Here is a 23,459-nt window from a genome sequence, read left to right as displayed (position 1 = left end):
ATATTAGTTTTTAATGGTCGATGATTTCGAGTAACTCACCTCCATTTACATAATAAACATAAGCATCATTTACATAATAAACATAAGCATCATTTACATAATAAACATAATATGCTTAAGGCTATTAAAAGAACACAGTTTTAATGTCTATCACAATTTGTTGATTAAAAATATTTTTTCAAGGAACCACGAGCATCAATTTATGCATAAGAGATTTAAAATAGATGAAAATATAATTCCTGGATATCCAGAAGAGAGCACACTTAAAGCAATGTTAACTTAACTTTTTAAAAAGCAAATAATATATGAATAATAAAGTTTGTTTTCCAAAATTTTATTCTTTTATTTAAGAATGAATGAATTTATGACGTCATAATTTTACTTTTTCTAACTCTGATAAGAAACGGAATTCGTGCAATTGTATTTATTTATTACAATTGCAATTATATTTTTTTTCATGCACCTATTTCAAAAAATAGATTTTACATAAAAACCATTACTAAATACCATTAAATTTTATTACTGGTAGTTTAGATTACCCAGACAATGAAGTAAGTTTAATACTGATATGATTGCATGTTAATATATTTGATTTATTAGAATTTAAATAGGAAAGAATTCGTTTAAAGTAACATTCCCCCTTTCTGAAAAGTTTTTATTGATTAAACAATTATATATTGATTTTCAGAGAAATAACTTTTATTGACTTAAAAAGCAGAGGTAGAAAAAAATCTATTTATCTCTAACATTATTTTAACATCCTTAAAAATTAAAAGCTTGATGTGTAATAATTAAATTCCATCTCAACAGAATTTTTTACCTAAAAGAAGAATGAATATCATCGAATATTAGATAGGAAAAAAGCAAATAAAAAGGTTTTATCTATTATTTTAATTTAATTGATTCTCATTTAGAAAAAAAAAGAGAGAGAAAACAAAAAAATTTGAAATGCATTGCCGTAATTATTATCAATGGACGTCAAATATGTAAACAATAAAGTTAATGAAGCCAAAAAAAAATTTGCCGATGTTATAGACTATTAATAATGAATAAAACATAAAAACAAAAAAAAATATTATCATTTATTATCCAGAAGTTTATAGAACACATATACGTAGCATATGATTTTGAATGAATCTAAACAATATTTAAAAGAATGCAAATTAATTTTAGAACTTCTGATGAATTTCAACTATTTGGATACATTTTATAAAGATATTATTTCTATAAAGATATTTTCAAAACTTAAAAAAAAAATATTTATAATAGAATTCGTGTACAGATTTTATGCAAAAACTAATACATTTATTTATTAACATTTATTTTTAAAAAGAACAGAGATTCTATGAATGAATTGCCTTCATTTCATTATAGAATATTTTAAAAGCACGGCTGATTTATTTTTAATTTTTACTTTTTTTTATTTCCAAAATTTTCTTACTTATGTATATATTAACATTTAGGTCTTATACATGCATTTACATTTTGTACTTAATAAATTTATTAGGATGTTCCTAAAAAGACTATTCAGAGAATTTTATTATAATTGCTATTAGACGTTTTCTAAAAAAAAGGAAAAAAGTCTCTTAAAATTTTTCTGAAAACTGCATTTAATTTAATTTCTCTTCAGAAATTAGTTTGGGTTTAATTTTCTTTCTAGACTTACCTTGCCCATTTTCTTGCTTATAACTATTTAATATATTTTATTTTTATAAGTATTCTCTCAGAAAGGTTTTGCTAGAGAATATATATAATAACTTTATATGACTATATATAAACTATATATAATATAGTATAATAATATAATTATATATAGACAATATATAATAACTTTTAGGCACTTGCATTGGAAATAATACAAGAATCAAAACATTTAAATTATTAAATTTTCAATATTCGTAAAATATTCTTGTAATATTTATTTAAAATTTAAGTATTTGAAACAAAGCATTAAAAGCTAAAAAAGTTGAATATCGTTTTCAATATTTTTTTATTATGTGAATAAGTAATGCACGATGAGATGAAAAAATATTTGTAAACTTTGAAGTAAATTACAAAGAAAATGTTTCTTTTCCTTTTTATTTAACTTATAAATGTATAACTCTTTATATAGACATTTAAATCGAAATCTGCATGCAAATTTTTTCCGTTTAGCAATAAAAATGCCTTCATCGATTAAAAGAAAAAATAAATGCTAAAGATACAGTTTACTTTTTTCTGTAATTCTGCAATTGAACGTATAAATTCAAATCACAGTTAATTGTTTTTTAGCGTGATGTAAATTAATTTTCGGTATTAATTTTCAAAAATTAGAGAAAAAATATTAACGGTGATGAACGTTTCTCGATTTCATCAAGTAATAACTAAATTAGATTTTCACACATGTTTTAAATTCTTGATTCAGTTGCTTCAATGCTAGCAGTTCATTTACTCAATGTTTTTAGATTAAAAAAAATATATATTACGTAAACGATGTAGCATTTTCCCTCAAAACAGTCTTCTTTTTTGGACTATAAAATGCATTTTTACTGAATAAATTGTTTATTTATTTAAAAACACTTTTCTATTTAATCTTAATGAGATACTCAAGACGCTAACAAATTGTTTTTACTCACTAAAAATAAATGTTTTAATAAAATTAATTATTTATAGTGAGTCTATTTCCAATATCTAAATTATGGGTATTTCTATCTATAAAACGAAAACAGTTCTAAAATTTGTTATCTGAAACTTTCTTATTTATAAAATATGCTAAACTTATACATTCTTTAAATACGTCGAAGTAAAGTTAAAACTTCTGCACCACCATGAATGAATTGATACTGTGATGAAAGATCAAAACTTAATTTCTTACAAATTTCCCACTTTTGTTGTCACTCACCTATTTTTTTTATAATTTTAATATATTAGTAGATTAGGTAGAACTAACAAAGATTAATAAAATACCTATTCTCTATTAACTTTCCAATAGCTAATCTCTAGCAGATTAAATAGTTTCAGAAGAGATTGGCTAAGAAGCTAATTTATAATTTTACAATCAATTTCTTTTTCCAAGATTATTTTAAGGAAATGATATTAAAGAATATCTTGGTTACAAAAACTGTATTATCAATGACGGTAACAAATGTAAATTTAAAATATCTAAATTGTTTGAAAAGCATGCAAAACAATCGTGAAATTTAAATCAATGCAAAATATATATATATTTGGAAGTACTTTTTAATATATCAATATTGTAAAAATATAATAATTATTATAATTATAAGATTTTTTTATTGTATTATATATTTTTTATTAGCATTCAATAGTTAAATGAATAACTCTTTAATGATAACTATTGTTGGATTTTATTGTACATTTCCAAATGATCCGAAACTTTATTTTATATCTTTCTATAATTAAAAAAGATATTCTTCATATTATATAAAATAAGTTTAAAAAAACCGATATTTCTCTGAATTGCCGTTGAATAAATTATGTACCTTCATTTAAAAAATGATGTGAAAAATTGTGATTTGTGTATAAAGTTTGTAATGAAACATTTTTTCCCAATGTACAACCTTAATATTTTTGACTAATTAATTGAAAATAAATTGAGTTTACATCAGTCAATTTAAATACTTAAATATTTAAGGATGTCATCGAACTTAGGGTTGCAATAAGAGAAAAAGATGATTTAGCATACTTTCCTGGAGGAATTACCTAGATTCTTTTTAAAACGGAAATAAACTACAGAGAGATAATAAAATTTGTCTATAATTGCCTGACATATTTCTCGAATTATTTTGAAATTAAAAAAGTTTTAGAATGAATAATTTTTTCTTTAATTACGAAATTTTGATTCAGTGTTTTTTTTTATCAGTTCAGCAGTTTTTTTTAAGTCAAACTCATTTTTTTCTTCATTTAATAAAATAAATGAATCATATTTAAATTTATTGTCAAAATAATATACATATGACCCAAAATTTTGGGCTTAGAAAAATAAAATTGATAAAAGTTTAAACATTTTAAATATGTAACATTTAGAGCTTTATGTTTTTATAACTTAGATCTAACTCAGACATTTAGTAAGTCATAAAAGTAATTATAAAAATGTTAATATTATATCTTATTGTATAATTATATGGACCAAAATGTAAATAATAAGAATGAAACCACAGGATATATTTTCTTTTCATCTAAAGTATTGATTATATTCAATTCTACTTTTCCTTTGTTTAAAACACGATATTTTTTCTTTTGTATACAACACGCTCCAAATATGCAGCGAAACTGCCAATGATTAAAAGAATGTTTATATGTAATAAGTTATAAGATGAAAGCTTTATTTCGTTAAAACATTTTGTACTATTTGTACAAAGCTGGTATAAATTTTTTAAAGATAAAAGATTTATTTACGAAATATAATACTATTTTCAAGCCAACAATCTTTGTAATTTAATTCAGGTTTTGATCAGAAGAGTTTTGAAGGAATCTACCGAATCTTTATTTTATCAGCAATTATTATTATCTATTATCAGTAATTTCTAAGTATATGAAATCAGCTTAGAACTTTATTGACTAATTTATTAAAAGACATTGCTAAGAACTGCTTTGAAGGTCAGAAATAATTTAATAAAATCGAATCTAAAGTGTATATTTGTGCAAAGAAGTTACTTTAAATTGTTGTGTTACTTCATGGAATCATTAATTATCAATATAATACCTATTTATATCAGAAACACAAATGATATATTTTTGTAGAAATTATAGAATCTGAAATTTTTGTATAATGTTATAGCATTTGTAAAGCAGATTTAAATTTTCTTCATTTTTTAAGTTTTGAATAAATTAAAGCAGTGAAAGATTTAGTGTTTCTTAAAATAAATAAATGAAAAAATTGAGATGGACAGAAATATTGATGAAGAGATTCATGTTCATTTGATTATATATCAGTGTTTTTTAAAACCAGAATTTATTTTTATTTCAGTAATTCTCTTTAAAACAACTTTATTATTATCAATTTATTTTCCATTTTTATTTGCTAATATCTAGTGAATGAATACTTGGCAAACTAAATTACTAGAAGAACTATCATAAAATATAATCTTAAGTTAGCTATTTGTTTTCCTTTTGCAAATACATGCATTCGAAAGTTAATTAAGAGTAGTAAAAGTAGTAATAGTAATCATAGCTCCTTTAATGTCGTTATAATCTAAAAATGTATCTCGTTTTTGCTATAGTTTATTATTAATTATTATGATTCATTGTGTTGATAAAAATTACATTCTGGTAATTTTTGGAATGCAATTTGTTGCAGATGTATCATTTTTATAGTTAAAATTTAGATTATTTAATTATTATTTGATATGGAAATTTCCAGTGCATTTTTTATGATACCACTTAACATAATAATTAATTGTTTTAGAAGATTCAGTTTGTAGAAAGGGAAGTTATAGACTATTTCATTGTACCCTCTATGATAGATCACTTTCAGCTGTCATGAAATGATTTTTTATCTCATTTTAACCCGGTACTTTTCAATATTGTGTGTGTGTTTGTGTGTGTGTGTGTGTGTGTGTGTGTGTTGTGTGCCTTTAGAACAAATGGAGTTTTTACATCACATAAAATTAATGTTTTAATTCAATATTTGAAGGTTTATTTGACATATACTGAGTATGGAAAGATCTAATCAACTCATATTGTAAAATGTTCACATAATTAAAAGTGCTTGACTGAATTTCTGGCAATTTTTTCCCCAAAATTTATCTTTGTGAACTTTTTTCTTGATTAATTGACTTTATCAAAGCGAATACTTTCAGGGATGTATTTATTTATTGATTTTTTATTGAATTAGCAATATATAATACAAGAATTAAGTAAGTGAAATGAAAATAGTCATATTGAGCTGCAAATACAATAATTTGAAGAAAAATTATAAAAGATATATAAATAAAAAAATCCTTTTCGAAGAAGTAACATAACATTCTGTCTAATAAATTCATATTATATAAAATACAAATATAAAATTACTTCATATGGACAATTTTAATAAGTAGTACAAAACTGTAGCGGGGCAAATAGATCCGAACAAATAAAATGGTTATTAAATTATTTCTTTCCCTGATTAACATTTTACTATAACCCTAATTAATATTTTATTAAAAATTTGAATATTTTTCCATTTTTTAAAAATGTAAAAAAAAATTTGAAAATTCTCTAATAATACATCACTCATGAGTTATCTTTTATAATTTTAATTTTATTTAATTTGTTTAACACAAATGCAAAAGCCATTTTTAAATCAAATCTAAACAAGCCTTGAAATATCTATGTTATTATTATTATTAACCATACGGAACTAGAAAATTACTGACTTCATTTAGGTCATACATATTTTGTACAGTGTGTCGTATTTAGTTTCTAAGCGAGGCTTTGTTTAATCTAATAAAATATTAAATTTTATTACCTACGTATGTTTTTAGCAAAATTTCGAACAATGTTGAGTTAATCAGAGAAGTAAAGTATGCTTTGTTAGTCGAGTATTAAACATTTCTATAACATCTTTAATGGAAAAAGTTGACAGATTCGAACTTCAATGTCGAAACTACCTAGAATAATTTTTTTTTTTGAATTCGATTGCATTTATTTTAAAATAATACTTATATTAATATTAATTATGAGCACACGCTACTGAGAAAATAATTATAGGTGAAAATAAATAATGCTAGGTTCAGCGGTATGAGGTTGGAATACTGGGATCTTGTTTGACATATCACCCAGTTTAGAGATAGCATGCCAGCTTAAAAATATTATGTTAATAACTTATATTTAATAGTGAGTACTGAATTCGCAACAATGTTATTCTTTATTCTTTTTATACTTTCTGTTTTACAGTTCTAAGAAATTTAATCAAGAGCATATATATATATATGTGTGTGTGTGTGTGTGTGTGTGTGTGTGTGTGTGTGTGTGTGTGTGTGTGTGTGTGTGTGTGTGTGTGTGTGTGTGTGTGTGTGTGTGTGTGTGTGTGTGTGTGTGTGTGTGTGTTAAATGCCCTTTGCTTTCTTCATCAAATTAAAGAGACTTACGGTCAATATCAATTGAATGAAAAGAAATATTAAATTAATTAAATATTTAATATTTCTTTTCTTTCACACTTTATCAAAATATATATATTGATACTTCGTAAAATTAGATCAAATTTATATAATTATCGTAGAGTATAATATCGTACTCCACTATAAAATTTAAAATAAGCCTTAAAATATTATCAATAGCTTCATTTCCAATTATTAAATAAAAAATTCCATTACTTAAATAAAATTGTTAAAATATACTTGAATGAACCATATTTCATATTAAACATTAATACGATGCATGTTTTAAATATTCGTCATTCAAATTTCTTTTTCGGGATGATTCATATTGAAATTATCCTTAGTGTCTTTCCATATCTGCTCAGAATATTAATTTTGAATATCCATTCATAAGTAATCTTGGAAACTATTTAAAATATATTATCCTTTCTATGCAATGAATTTTAAATTATATTCATATTTTCAAATAATTGAAATTTAGCTGGATTGAAGATACTTTATATAAATAACTTTCTTTATGATAAAATTACATAATTCTGATTAACATTAGATTATAAATAATATAAAGTTTTTTTTATATAGATCTATTGAAAAAATTCGTATTTCCATTTTTAATTTATCTTATTTTAAATTTAAATTACACAAAATACATGACAGTATTAACTTACTTCTATAAATTCTCATTTCTTAAAAGTATGTATACCAGCATACAAATTATGAGCAAAAAAAAAAATATATATATATATTTTATTGAAGAAAGTTTAAAGCAACGCATTGCATTCACTTCATTAATTGTCTTAATGTATATATTGAAAATCCTTCTTTACGACTGGTGTTATTTTTATCTAAGTTTCTTAAAACTGATATTAAGTTTTTATGACATACACCCCCTTTCATTTTGAGGGACTCATCCCACGCATCCAAGTTTAAGCCAATCTTGTGTTGAGTTTTAGCCTTCTACTAATCCACCGAAGACGCCTTCTTACTGGACAGCGCTTGTGACGTCACGACGAAATTACGCAATCACCTAACACGACCGTTTTCTTGCGCTTATTATAAAAGCTCGCACTTGCCGATCAGGGACCACAACAACCATCGCCTGCCTTCGTTTTCTTGGGTGGTTTCAAAAGCACAACCATCCCTCAAATATTCCAGCAAATTCCTGTGAAGGAAAATACAATGGCAAAGAAGAGTGGAACGAGCTCGCGTTTGACAATTATGCTGTGTGAAATTATTTTGGTTTCGGTTTTCTTCCAGTTAGCTTTAAGTAAGTAATGATTTTTTTCAACCTAATTCTTAGAAATAAAGGATCAGATACATAAATTTCATTATAAAATAAATCGAGATCTGAGAAAACAAACTCATACAATTGATTAATATAAGATAAGAAAGCGAATTAATATAAAATAAGAAAAAAAAATTAATATATCAAATGCAATTGTTCTAGCACTAATTTTCACAATTCTGAAATAAGTAACATTAAAAATTAAAAAAGGATTTCATATCTAAATTAATTTTTTTTCTTTCTGTGCATAAACGTTCTACAAAGCTCAATAACTTATAATTGGTTACGTAACTCAATTCAAATTTTGAAAAGAAAGATTTTAAATAATTATAACTTTGAAATTTTTTGATATATTGCATTTAAGTCGAATAATTACTGAGAATTTACTTTTGACTTCGTCACTATTAAAATTTTTCTTACGATATTAAATATTTGGTTTAAAATTTCATTTATTAAATATAATGATTTAAAATAAGGTACAATGCCTTCTTTTTTTACAGATGTATACAATTAATACTATTGAATTAATAACAGTTGTTGCAAATAAATTGAAAATTGTAACAATCTTCCAAAATATATTAACTATTTAACTTTTACTGACATATTTTGGCTCTTATTAGTAGAGATTTTGTAAAATATTCTTGCATTTTAAAAGTCTTTAGCGTATTCTGATAATGTGCTCTAAGAAGAAGCTCTATTATATTGTAAAATCTATAAATATTTCATTTTGTTTTATGTTTAACATGTTACCTAAACAATATTTTAAAGCATTAAATATTGTGAATTAAAATACATAAATGAAAAAAAATTAAAGATATTACATCATTTCAATAATGTAAAAATTATATTGCAGAACTCGTAATTTAATAACTAGTATTTTAGTAACTTTTTCCAGTTATTCTTTCTTTGATGAAAAATATCACTCCTGTTCAGCAAGAAAATTCATATGTCATGTTATTATTTAAAAAAGTATTTATTTTCTTGGCACAAGTAATTTATTTTCAGTATAGGTTGCTAGATAATTTTCCAAACTATATGTTAAACTTTTTTTAGATATTCATTTAGTTTCACAATCATAATTTTTTAACAACTTTTCTCAGTGAAAAATACATTTAGAATATTTTTAAAAATGATTATCAAAAGTTAAACATTTTGGTCTTAAAAAAAAGTGATCATATGTAAACTAAATGAAATTTAAAATTTTTACTATTTTGGATTCCCCATGCAGAATTTACACTTTTTTATATAACAAAAAAATGACTGGATATATGGTTACATTTATACATTTTCGGACTTTTGCTATTCTTAAGTTTGAATTTCTTAGTGCTTTGAAAGTTTTAATAACGATTGTGATGATACACACACATTAATACATAGAAGAATAACAATTTATAAATTTAACTTTTAACTTCTGTACAGACAATAATCATTACTTATAATTGTAAAAGTGCCTTTTTTTATAAAAGAGATGTGACAGAACTTTTTAAAGAAAACCGGTAAATTACAAAATCGAATTATTTGCTTTGATTGAACGGTTCAATTTTCTCTTTTTTCCCGAGAAAAGTTCTTTAAATTAAAATTTTTTCAGGTTCTAAATTCTTTGGCTTTTTCTTAAATATTCATCTTTTATCCCGCAATCGTTTAAATTCATTATTTTTCGATTTACTCCTTTAGAAGATTAGACGAAGAAATTTTGTGCAGTTTGAAAATTAACGAATAATTGGTACATTTTAAAAGAAATAACGCCTTTTATATTTAGATAACGTAATGTTAAAAAAAAGTTCTATTGTTAAATAATCCAGAAAGAATTGCTTTTGATTTATTCTTAAATTAAACTAAAATGTTGTATTTTTAAATACTTAATTTTCTTTTATCTTACAGCTTCTTAAACAACCAAATGTTTCTTAATAATTTGCTACGAAACTGCTTTTCTTTGAAATTATTTCTTTTGCTTGAAACTGAAAAATTATTAAAAGTATTATTTTTAGAATCTTTAAAAATTTCCCAAGCATTTATTTCATATTGGACAGTTAAGTCATAAATAAATATGCAATAACTGATATTGAAATAAAAATCTGTATATCTATATACAATAATTTGTGCATATGCAGAATTTTCATTTAGTTTATTCTTTTTGTTCTTATATATTCTTATTCTTATTTTTGCAAGGAAAAGTGTTTATGTTTTTTTAATAAAAAACGCTTGTGATGGCAAAGAATGAATATAATAAATAATTCCTAATTTGCATCTATTTACACATATCCTGAGATGAATAAAATTGTATACATTAATAAACCTCAGGTCAACGGCATATCTTTTGGTTAGACAAAGAAGGAATATCAACTATAGTTTGCAACAAAATGCATCAATATCGCGAAATCTTGATCATTATTTATTTAGTCAGTAATATTTATAAAACATTTAAGTTTATTACCAGTTTTATAAAAACTAGACCTTAGAACACTTTGTTTCTTATTCAATTCTTCAATTTCTTATTCTTCACAATTCTTATGAAATCAATAGTAACAAAGCGATATATTTAAACATTCTTTATTTTATTTCTATTTTTAATTATTTTCTTAATAAAATATAGAATTTTCAATAATCATTGAATCAACAATCTAAAGGTTGTATTTAAAACAAATGTATCGGCTTATAATTTTATATAATATAATAATGATTAAATAATTTTTCATTCAACGACTTGTCTGTTAAATTTAAATATTTTTTTCTAAATTTATCACAATTATCATATTTCAAATAATTAGACACTTTTCTTTGAACTTAAAGAAAAATATTTGCTGCGAATTTAAAAGGTATTCTCCACGATTAATTTCTTAAAATTCATTTATTCCATGAAACAATATGATATAAAATATGAGAGTTTTTTAAATGGACTACATTCCTTTTTTTCTGTTTTTTAAAGGTAGAAATTGAAGAATATACGATATAAAGTTTGCTGTTTGTACGAAATGTTTGCAAAATTGATTCAAGTCAACTTTAATCTTTTATTTTCGCTACAAATTGCAACTAAATTTGGCCGTTTATTCATAGATGATATAATATATTATCATTCACGGAAGGAAAACAATTATTCTATTTTTTTTCTTCCGCGAATTACAATATAAATTATTCAGAATATTCATTAAATTAAATATATTTAGTGAATATTCTGCAACAATTATTGTAGAATATTCATTAAACAAACCTAACCAATTCCTCAACAGCATGATTAGAAACTATGAACCGTTTACAATTATAAGAAACCATTCTGGAAATGAAACAATAAATGCATTTTAAAAATAAAAATATATTTCTACCTCAATGCTTATAATTGAATAAAAAGAACTTTTTGTTAGGAAGTACATCGTGTTTATTGCTAACAATCAGATATTTTTTTTTAATTACGTTTCGCTTTCAGTTCGGATAGTATACATCTAGTAAATAATTTAGTCAAATGAGATTTTCCTTTACATTTTCTTTATAAAACAAGAATTTTTTTTTCTGAAATTTATAGGAAGCCTTCAAAAATAAACAAAAATCAACTGTTTTCTTTTCCATTTTTTTTTACTTTACAAATTGTGAAGAAAATATATATTTATATTATTTTGTAGTGCTTGGAAGTTATAGGAAAGGAAAAATACACAATAATGTTTAACATTTCAGTTGTGATACTTCTGTAAATTTTGTAGAGCAGTGATTAATGGAAAGTATTTTATTAGATAAACTTGATAACTTCTAATTTTCTAATCACAAATTAATTACAAAAGCCTTTACAATTTTAAACACCTCCTCGTCTTTTAAAATTTGAATTCCCTCACCAGTTTGAACTTGTTACGCTTACGGCGAATTTTGCACTATTTCAAAGAATTTTTGAGAACTGAATAGTTAATATCAATATTAGTTTCATTACACATACATGAATTTCATTATGTTATTATTCAATGTATCTTTTCTTATTTTAGTTTTAATATTTAAAATTTGCTGTGTCAGCGTTTTTCCTCGCATTTAAAGGTCCTTTACTTTAATTAAGTCTTGTCAATTAAGGAAACATATCTCATCGAATTTTAATTATGAATTCATAATGTCAATTAAATCCTTATATTAATAAAAAAATCAATATGTTTAATATTTAAGAAATGGAACATATTTAATTCTTAACGAGGAAATATGAATAATGAAAAAACAAATTAAATGAAAAAGTAGTTTAGTTAAATAACAATTTATGCAAAATTCTCGCAACTATAAATTTGCATACTGTAACAGTATTGCATATATTTATACTAAAATTCGTATAGATATTTATTTCACTTTTTAATTGTTTTTGAAATCTGAAAATTCTTTTTTTTTCTTCGTCTATGAATTTTTACAAATATATATTTACAAAAAAGGTATGTATTCAGAATGTTACGTAGTTTATAAAATAAAAAGATTCATTTTCAAATATTCTAGATTTTCTTTTAGTTATCCATCACTTGAATAAAATAAAAAATACTGATGAACAATAATGATAAAACTTATTCTTATGTAAATGAAGTCTGAATATTTGATGATAAATATGTACTCTAGATAACGAATTTTAAAATACTTAAATTCATTCGATAAAAATTGCAGGAAAAATGCTAAGTGTTAAACAAAGAATGTTTTCTTTTAAAAAAAATCGAGGGGGTATAAAATAAAAATGGCCTGAGTTGCTGAATTATTATTTTCAAGCAAATAATTTCGGTCACAAATTTGAAAGAAACAAATTGTTGCTTATATAATAGATTTTGAAATTACTTACATTAAAGATAAAAGTCTATTTCTAAATTTTTGTATATAAATATTCAGGTGTATTAAAATCAAGTATAATACATTGCAGTATCGTGTTTCATGTAAGATCAATATTGATTTCTCTACTTGTCGGTCTTGAATCAAAATGTGAAAAAATAAAAGTGTTTTACTCAAATTAGAGGAAAAAACATTTTTCTGAAGAGATATATCCGTAAGATAAATTTATAAGAAATTCTATTTATTAGAAATAAATAAAAAAATCCAAAGAAAAAAGATGAATAACAAATTCAAATCATTTCATTGATAAATAGAAAGAGAATATCAGTGATATATTTGCTTGGTTTATTTCCTCTAACTATTTAATTATCTTCTAACTAATATAGAAATATCACTTCTAAACACAACTTTTAATATCATGTAATCTAGAGATCAAATTTATAAAAAATGATCATTCCAGATGTGAGATTCTGTAGAAATATGATTTCGTTCTATCAAATTAACTTATGAAGCGCTTTATTTAAATTATTGTATTGTTTCCACTTATAACATATTTATTTAAAAATATAAATTCTTTTTTGGTTAAAAACTAAAATATGTATTCTAAGAGCATAGTGACAACATTAATATCATGAACACAATTACAGGAACAGGAAGAATACATATTTATTTAGATAATTTTAAATTATTCTCGCGGTTGGCTTATGCCTCAAAAATAAAATTAATATGTATTTTATATTTCCATACAAAATTATTTTCATTATTCATTTGATCATAACATAATTTATAATTTTAAATACATTATTTAATAATTTTATTTTAAGTTCCTCTTTAGGTTCTAAAAAGCTCGTGTATGAAAAATTTCCAAAGTTAGTATTAATTTATCAATCAAAATGGGAAAAAAATTCAAAACTATCGACTTTTAATAAATTAGAACTTTACTAACTTTCTTTTTCATTGATGCATTGAGTAATAAATGTAACGAATAATGTATAAAGAACTACCACTGACATTTAAAATCGCAATTTTTGAAATAACATATAAAAGCTTAGCTTAAACACGTCCTGACAAAAGAATTAATAAGACGCCTTTCTTTATTTTCAATTTTAAAATGCACATTCCTGAAATAGATGATGAAAAATAAGATGAGCCTTTTTTTGTAAAATGTTTTTAAAATATCTTTTTAAGTTACACAATTTATAAGTAATTTAAATATATCAATATCGTCGAATTCATATTCTGGTAACCCATTTGCATGTTGTAAATTTAATTGTAATATTCATTGTTCCCATTACAAACATGAAAATATGTCATGATGCTTCGAAACATAAGAACACTTATAGTTAAATATTAGAAACCACGAACAGTTATGCCGAGCATATCCTATAATTTGTATACAATGAAACCTTTCTAAAATATTTTGAAGAGAAGAAAGCTATGAATTTTTTGTCATCATTTTTTTTTTTTTGCATTTTTTTATAATATTTCATCCCATTTTACTCTATTCTTTTATCAAGAAATATTTTGAAGTGAGTTATTCAAACGACATAATTGAGTAGCCAAAAAATTACACTTAAAATTCCCTTTCCATGATTTATTTTATAAAAGCAAATACAGACTATTCACAAATGGAATTCTTTTTCCATCTAATATGATTAATGACCTTAATATTCTACCGGAATTTACATTTAGAAATATAAAAATGAAGTTTCTTTAATTAGAGCCATTCGTCTGTATAAAATATTCTCTTCTTGAATTCTATACTCGTCTGAATTTTTTTATGGTAATCTTTATTCAAGGAAAATTTGATCCTGAATTATTTGAACATTTCAGACAATTATTTAAATAAAACAAAAGTCATTTTGAAATTAATTGTTTCAAAGTTTTCTTAAAAATTTGATTAATAGAATTTTTTTTTAACTTTTTCTTCGACTTTTGTTATTTATTTTGTTATTTTTTAATAAGAAAAGAAATTAAAGATTTTCGAAACTTCCTTAATATTAATACATATCTTTGATTCTATAAAAAAATCTAAAACAAAACCCTAACAAATCTTAAAAAAAGACAGCTTAGTATGTCATAGAAGTTGTTGACATACTCGCGTAATATTAGTGTCCCTGTTTCACGGTTCCGTCACATTCTTTAATAATGCATCTGAAGATGTCACTCGTGAAGCTTTCATATTCATAATACAAAAGACAAGATGACACTTCAGAAAAAAGAATTTAAACTTAATCAGTTTGTAAGCCATATCTTTGAACCTTGAGAGAATATTTTTTCTTTATAGAAGTAAAAATTTGCTTAGTTAACAAGTAAAAGTTTCAAAGTGTTTTCTTCCTTTTATGGTATTAGTAAGATATCATATTTGAAGACTTTAATTGTTACACCAACTGATTATTTTTTATTTTATTTTATTTTTACGATGTTAAATTTTAGTAGTAAAAAATTTATTGTCAAGCTTTAATTAAATGTTGTTTAAACAACAGAAAATCAAGTAGTAATATTATATTTATCACTTCAGTAATTTTATATTTATCACAAAATTGAGGGTAAAAATCAGGAATTATTATCATATAAGTTGAATTATTAACAGGGATATGCATTAAAGATGCATAAAAGTTTAATTTAAATAGTAATTTAAAAATAAACATCCTAAAAACCTTTGGGTGTCAAAAATGATCTCAGAGTAAGTTTTGTTAAGTTCTTATTGTAAATTACGTATGATAAAAAGGCAATGTGAGGTGTACTTTAAAGTTCTGAGTTTGGATATCAAATCATATTCAAACGAGAACCAGTAAACAAATGTGAAAACATATTCTTACAGATATAGCATTAGTATTTTGATCACTTCATTTTAACTTAAGGCATATTTCATATATTCTCTTTTAAAACTTGCATATCTAAGGAAATTTTGTTAGTTTGGACCTGTTGTTGTTTCTTATGGCACTTGCCACGGATAAGCCCGCTGTTCGAAGACAGCCGATTTAAGCCTAAGGGAGAGCGCCTCTTGTTTTTATCGTAGAGCTATCTTGGGCCAAGAGTACGACTTGACTACTCAAGCATCACTCATTCGCGTGCACAACCCCTTTTTACAGGAGGGCACATTCACATATCTCACAGATAAAACAGTAAGAACAACCATGCCCAAACCGGGACTCGAACCCGGGACGCCCAGATCACAGGGAAGACTCGCTACCCTTATGCCAGGACGCCGGCAGTTTGGACCTAGAGTCAATGAATTAAAAATAATAATACTTCTTAACTGTTATATTATGATTTTAAGCATCAGGTAAAAAATTCAGGACGTACAATACTTTTTCTGGTTAAAATAAAATGTAAAGAATATTTGTAATTGAATAACAACAAAAAATATTAATTTTTTTTTTCTATTTCCTTAATTTATTCCTTATTCCTAATTCCTTTCCTTCTATTTCCTTAATCGACGATAAATTTTATATTTAGGGTTTTGCGTCAAAATTTTTCCAATATTGTCTGGAACCTATAATTAATCACAAATAATGATTAGCATTATTCATGCAAATTTATTTTTGCTTTCTCTTCTAAGTAATTTTCTAAAATTCAAAATTCCTATCAAGAAAATTTGAAATATTTTCAACCCAAATTTTCTTATTGTTTTATGAAGAAATATTCAATTTCATTTTGATTTGCAACAAATGAAATACTTTATTCAGCCAATGAAAACTATGAAATTAACTTTTCTATAACAGAAATTCTGTTTCGTAAGTTCTTGAAAGACGGCTTTATAAAAATTGCATTAAACCAGGTCAACATTTCCCATCCTTCTAGCATAATAATAATGTGTTACTTTTAATAAGCGAAAGTTTAATGATTCATTATTTTTAGTTCAATATATTCGTGAAATTTCCATTATTTCCCTTAACTATCAATAAAAATATACCTCATTTTATGTTATAAGAGTATATATCTCGTTGTCTCAATATAATACATTTTGCAAAATAAAATGATAGCGAAAAATGATTTACATATTTTAAGATATTAACAAAAAAGAAAGAAATATCAATTAGTTTTATTTCAAAATTCATCTCTCAGCTTTATTAGTATTTTAGAGAAAACAATTTGGAGTTTATAGTGGATTTTAGACATTTAATTCACTTCCTCTATTTCGTAATTTCTACCCTCTGAGTAAATGAATTTCATTGTGTTCAAGCCATTAATACGTCAAAATTTTTCATCAAATTTTTGATGTGCAATTAATAAAAATTACGGGATTTAGTATAGTTAATAGTAAATATTTTCTGTTGGAATTTAATCATATATTTTATTTGTAATTCCAAAATTGCAAATATGTATTTCAATATAAAAATGCTTAGAAAACAAAAAAAAATTAAATAATTCAAATATTTAGTTAATTCAATAGCATAAAATTTTCTGGTAAAATTTCTCGGTTTAAAAATTTCCTCGTCTTTATTTATAAAAGTAAAATATTTAAAATAGTAGAATTTCATGTCATGAAAATAATTATTACTGTTAAGAAGGATACCATGCAAATAATTGCTAATCATTGCTAAGTAAAATCATTATTCTAAACAGGACAAACTCTGAATTTAATACAGTTACTTAAATAGAAAAAGACAAAGGAAATTGAAAAAGAATAAAAAAAAATTCTTATGCATCTGTTTTTATAAACAATATTTCTGTATTTAAGCATACGTTTTTCCACAGTTTTGTTTCATTTAGAATTGCATTATGTGTATATAATAAATATTAATGTAACATAATGTGAACAGTAACTCATTTAAACTTTATATCATTTCGAAAACTATTTTTGTTATTAATCTTTTATTATTTAACGAAGTTCCTGAAATATTTCCAAAACCGTTTATTATTATTATTCAGAGGAACAATATTAAATTATTTCCAATTATAAATTCCGTATTTCTACTTCTAAAGATTAGAAAAGTAATTCCTAAATCAATTGTCTTATAGCTGTAAAGCTTCATTTAATCCTCGGGCATATAAAAGATTAATACAAAACTGGACAACATTGAATTGATTTGACTTTATTAACTGTAGAAGTCTGATCATAACAAACTAAAACAATCAACAAACCTAATAATAAGCATGATATTAAGTTAAACACAGTCCCTTCCAGAAGATTAGGAAACTCTTATCCGTCAGTTAGATGCGCATAACACGACATATGCCAAAATATTGTCTAGCATCTTTTTGCAGTAATTTAAGAATTAACAGTATCACGGGCATTGAATTCGATTACCAGAACTCTTCTTAATCGAAGGTGACGTTGAAGGCTTGAGTTAGAGAAAACAGTAGGAATATTTATTGGGAAAATAAGCAGCTCTCATTCATTTAATTCAATAAATTGAACGATGCTTTTGCAGTGTTTGTTCAGAGAATCACAGAAATACTGTCAGAAACGAATGTCAATAGTATCCAGTGAAATTGTGTCTTTTCCCAAAGGGTAGAGCGCTTCCATTGTAAGATGATGTAGACTTTCGAAGGTAAGATAGGTAATTCAAAGGTATTGGATAATCAAATAAAGGCAAACGTGTGTTGTCTAATTCTACTTTTGTTTTGCTGAAATCTACAGAACAATTATGTGATAATTACATAGTTGATATTATATAGATAAAATGCAAGAAAATTCTTACTGATTTGATTATAAATAAGGAAATGTAAAATATTTTTTTTTAAATTTTTCTTACTATTTAAAATATATAATTAGAGAATGATTCAAACATAGTACAATAATGAATATATTTCTTAAGGAAATTATGGCGAATAAACTGAGAAAAAATGAATTGCCTTTATTTTTGACAATGAATCAATAAATGGCTACAAAAAGTAACTAGATAGAAATTCATACTTTATAGTGTGAAACATATAGATTCGGAAAGTAAAAAGTGAATGTGATCGCTGAAATGAAAAAAACAAATATGATTTGGGGAAACCGAATCATACTTAAGTATGCTACTTACGATATGAAGCCTCATTCATGATAAATCTTTGAAAAGAAGAAATGAATATAAAACGATTTTAAACGGTTTTTATTTATACCAAGAAATGGTAAATTAATCAAAATTACTTAACTTTTCTTGAATGCATTAGAATTTGGGAAATTAAATGTAAGATGGCAATTTTGCAATTAAATGTAAGAGAGTTATATTCTTCAACTATTTTCTGTGGAAATAAACAATTCGATAATATATTGCTTAATAGTATTTTTTAACTATAATTTTATGCATTCTACAATTTTTTTATGCATTCTAGTTCCAATACATACTTTCAACAAATCTTCTTCTACTGGAGTCGCTACATTAAATTTTCGGTACTCTAACAAATAAAGAATTATATTTTATTAGAAGTATTTATTTTTTTATCTTCAATAAACGCTGAAATTCTATCATATGGATGGTTTCGATAATAACATTTTTTATTCACATAGTTAAAAATGAGTTGCGAGTTTATGCATTGACTTAAGAATATGAATTTATTTTTAAGAGACAAAAAAAAAGCTATTCATTTTAACATATTTTGCAAAGATCCAATTTTCTAGTTATATAAAATGCTTTATTAGATTATTCATATGGATTATCTAAGTTTAATTAAAAAAAAGTTTAAGATTTAAATTCAAAGCTGGATAGTGATGATGAATGTGATGATAGGAATGATGAATAATAAATTATACATAATTAGTAATAAATACTAAATTAATTCCATTAATTTCTGCAAATATTTTTAATAGCAGCATTATTTTTAATTTGCCTTAGTAACGTAATAAAGATGCTAAACATTTACTGCATTAATATCTGTTTTCGATATTATATCTTATTAATTGCGTACATTTTTAATATATCCTATTTTAAGAATAAATCAATTAATTTGGTCTCTAAATGCTTGTGCAAAACGTAATTTGAATATTTTTGAAAAATATTAAGCTAAACAAGATTATATTAATCTTCTTATTGGAGATTTGCTTATGATTTCGAGTTTCAAAGAAATTTTTCCTTAACTTTGTTACGATAACGTTAATGATATTTATAACTTTTATTATTAATCTCAGTCTTTCGTTAAACATTTAGTATTAATTGAGTTACTTCTGCATGTCACTGTTCTTTATTGAATTTTCTATATGCAAACTTATTTTTCCCATGATCTTTGATTTCTATCGTTAGCTAAAACTTTTTTTCTCAAATCAATCCAATTCCCTAAGTACAAAGTTTTTTTTTAACCCTTAACTCAATTTGCAGGCATGAGAGCAAAAGAATAATGAATAACCACATAATTGTAGTCTCTGGGACTTCATTTAGGAGTATGAAATAAAAATAAACTTCATCGAAAAGTATTAACTACAACAACAAATTGTTTATCAATAAAGTATTAATTTGCATAATTCCATTTTGTCATTTCATATTGGCCACTTTTCTATTGTCTGGAATATGAACCGTTACAGGGAAAACAGATTATTGTATAAAAAGAAATTGTTGCTGATATTTTCTGAGAATCTCTTCAGTAACAATTAGCAGTGAATTAATGATTTATATTGAATTAGTATTTCAAAGATCTTTTTATTTTTTTAAACTTTTTTAATACAGTAAATTAATTTAATTCTCGAGAGAATTTTCACTCAAATCCTTACATTTATTTTTAAAAAAAAAATATTTAAACCTCTTTCATTCCTAGACATAAGCCTTCGGTATTATATAGTACTAAAGAATGCGTTATGCGTTGCAACCAGAATTTTTTACGTATTTCATTACAGAATTATAATCGTTTTTAATCTTTAATATACTCAATTTATTGGTGAACGAGGATTATAAAACAGCCAAGTGTATTAGAAAAATCATATTTTAAACTTAATTTAAAACAACAAGTCTATGAGAAATAAATTTGAAGATAAACTTCCATAGCTAAATTAGTAAGATGAAACTAGCGGAAGCTCACGATATATTTTACCAATTTTCTTTTCTTGTTTGTCACTAATGTATTCTAATCCTTTTAATACAGTCACATAGTTTCTCATAAAACATTCCAAAATTTCATCCAAAAACAGCCACAATTCCTACATTATCCTTTAGTTCGTAAACAATTTCAGACACGTCTTGCATGAGGGCTCAATAGGACATCGCAGTCTTTAATCGATAGGCAGCATACTGAGGAAACATTATCCCGAAAACGGGAAAAAAGTGGGAGACATGAAGTCACGGCAGGGTGCTTCGGGCAATACCTTTAATCCCCTCAGATATCTACCGTTTCCTTAATAAAAGAGGGTAAAAAAATGCACAGGAAATAGGCTTTATTTATGATAACACATATGAGACACGTAAAGATTCCCGTTTACGTTATCATAACTCGAAAGAATCTTGCCTTTGTAAAATATATTTAGCACTTTATATACTATGCATTTTACCCGGAAAACTGAAAGTGTGGTGCGTCCGCCTGCATCAGTTTGATTTAAGCTTTAATACGAGAATAGAATAGTTAATTTTAAACTATTTATTAAAAGTGAATGCATTAGAAAAGGATAAATTTCTTCAAAAATATAATTTCACTGTAGCTTTGCATATTTAACATTTGAATAAGATAGCATTTTAAATGGAATTAGCATTTTTAAGTGTTTAAGATATTTACTAAAAATTCTTCAAAAATTGCAAAGGTTTTTAGAAAATCTATTATATTTATTTTTGTTAGGACTTTAGGATTTCTTCAATATTAAAGCATTCAGAATTTCAAGAAATTAATGAGTTTTGATTCGTTTAACTAGTCTCAATCTATACTTCCTCCTTAGACAAATGATAAATATATTATATATGAAGGTCATTTTTATACAAATACAATATACAATATTTAATATACAATATACAATATTTATTAATACAATATTTAATATTAAATAATAAGAGATTAGGATTGACATAATTTTAAACTCACTCATTTAGTATTTGCAATTTTAGAATAGTTGATGTGACAGTTCATATGGGGAAAATGGTATTTAATTTAATAAAAATCAATATTGATTAATAATCCTTTGTTATTCTTCTAGGTTTCGACCTTTCTGATGATGAAGGCCACCAAAATTTCTTCCCTCTATCCCACAGTGACAGACAAGGTTACTGGACCTTCGTCGAAGAAAAAAGTCCTAGTCCTCTCAACAGATTAGGTTGCAGGGTTTTCAGGCATATTCCCTGCACCAGAACCGGCAGGATGCTCGTAAATCCTGAGTTGAATGATTACGATGCATCATTGATTCCTGATTATACGTGGAGCGCCATTGATTATTCTGTTTCGGATGACATCCCCGAAGGAAAAGCCTTTCCTAACAAGAGGGGAAGCATAGCATTTCCACCAAGAATTGGCCGCAAAAAGAGATCCATCTCTGATGACGACTCTGGAAGTGACAACCGAGCCAAAAACTTACAAGGCCCCTTGTCCACGATGATCAACTCTGATTGGTCTTTCATTGATGATGTCGAGCCAGACTTTTACATGCGTCAAGACCGTCGGGGCAACAGCAGAAGCAGGAATGCCTTTGTACCTCGAGTTGGAAAGAAACGCTCTCAAGAAGATCTTGAAGATATTGAAGACAAAAGAGCTTTAGCTTTGACACCAAGAATTGGCAGGGCTTCTCTCATCCCAAGAATTGGAAGGAACGATCCAAGATTCGAGGTTAAAAGTCGAGGTGCTTTCATCCCCAGAATCGGAAGAAGAGCCTCTCTCACACCAAGAATTGGAAGGTCAGGCAGTCATCCATCAAATAACTAAATGAACTCATGATCTTTGGTTATTTATTATTTTGTGAACTTTCCGTACAATTTCCATTCGAGAAAACCTGAATTAATTACTTAAAAGTATCTGATATTTTATGCAATACAAAAAATGGTGTGCACAAAGTTACAGAATAGATAGCATAATTGAAGAAAAAAAACATGTAAAGACATTGTGTAAAATAAATTGTAAAATATATATGTTTGATAAATATATTTATGTTTTATGGGTTGCTATAACACTCAATTGAACATATATGCACACAATATATGAACACAAGTTTTCAGTTCTATTAACTATTAACTAAAATTCTATTAACTGATAGCTAAAAAATTAAAAATAGGTTATTTGAAACAAAATATAAAATTTCACTGGGATTCCATTCGTAAATGCTAGCTTAAAATCTTATTTTAATATAAAATTGCAAAAAACTTTTAAAAAATGAAAAATGTTTTGTGTTTAGAAACATTAAATTAATTTTTTGCTAAATTTAATGACTAATTAATTTTAATAATTAATAACTAATCATTGATCTGATTAACACTCATTAAATGAAAATT

General features: G+C 24.8%; 1 protein-coding gene across 1 annotated transcript; it reads left to right on the top strand.

Moving 5' to 3' along the window:
- The first annotated feature begins 8,168 nt into the window (after positions 1-8,168).
- LOC129966631 (uncharacterized) lies at positions 8,169-23,097 on the top strand. Its single transcript, XM_056081131.1, has 2 exons — positions 8,169-8,346; positions 22,178-23,097. Exons 1-2 carry the CDS (start codon positions 8,259-8,261, stop codon positions 22,894-22,896), a joined length of 807 nt encoding a protein of 268 aa, XP_055937106.1. The 5' UTR covers positions 8,169-8,258; the 3' UTR covers positions 22,897-23,097.
- The last annotated feature ends 362 nt before the right edge of the window (positions 23,098-23,459 follow it).

Source organism: Argiope bruennichi, chromosome 4, assembly GCF_947563725.1.
Source record: "Argiope bruennichi chromosome 4, qqArgBrue1.1, whole genome shotgun sequence".
NCBI lineage: Eukaryota > Metazoa > Arthropoda > Arachnida > Araneae > Araneidae > Argiope > Argiope bruennichi.
This window is presented reverse-complemented; position numbering and strand designations above follow the sequence as displayed.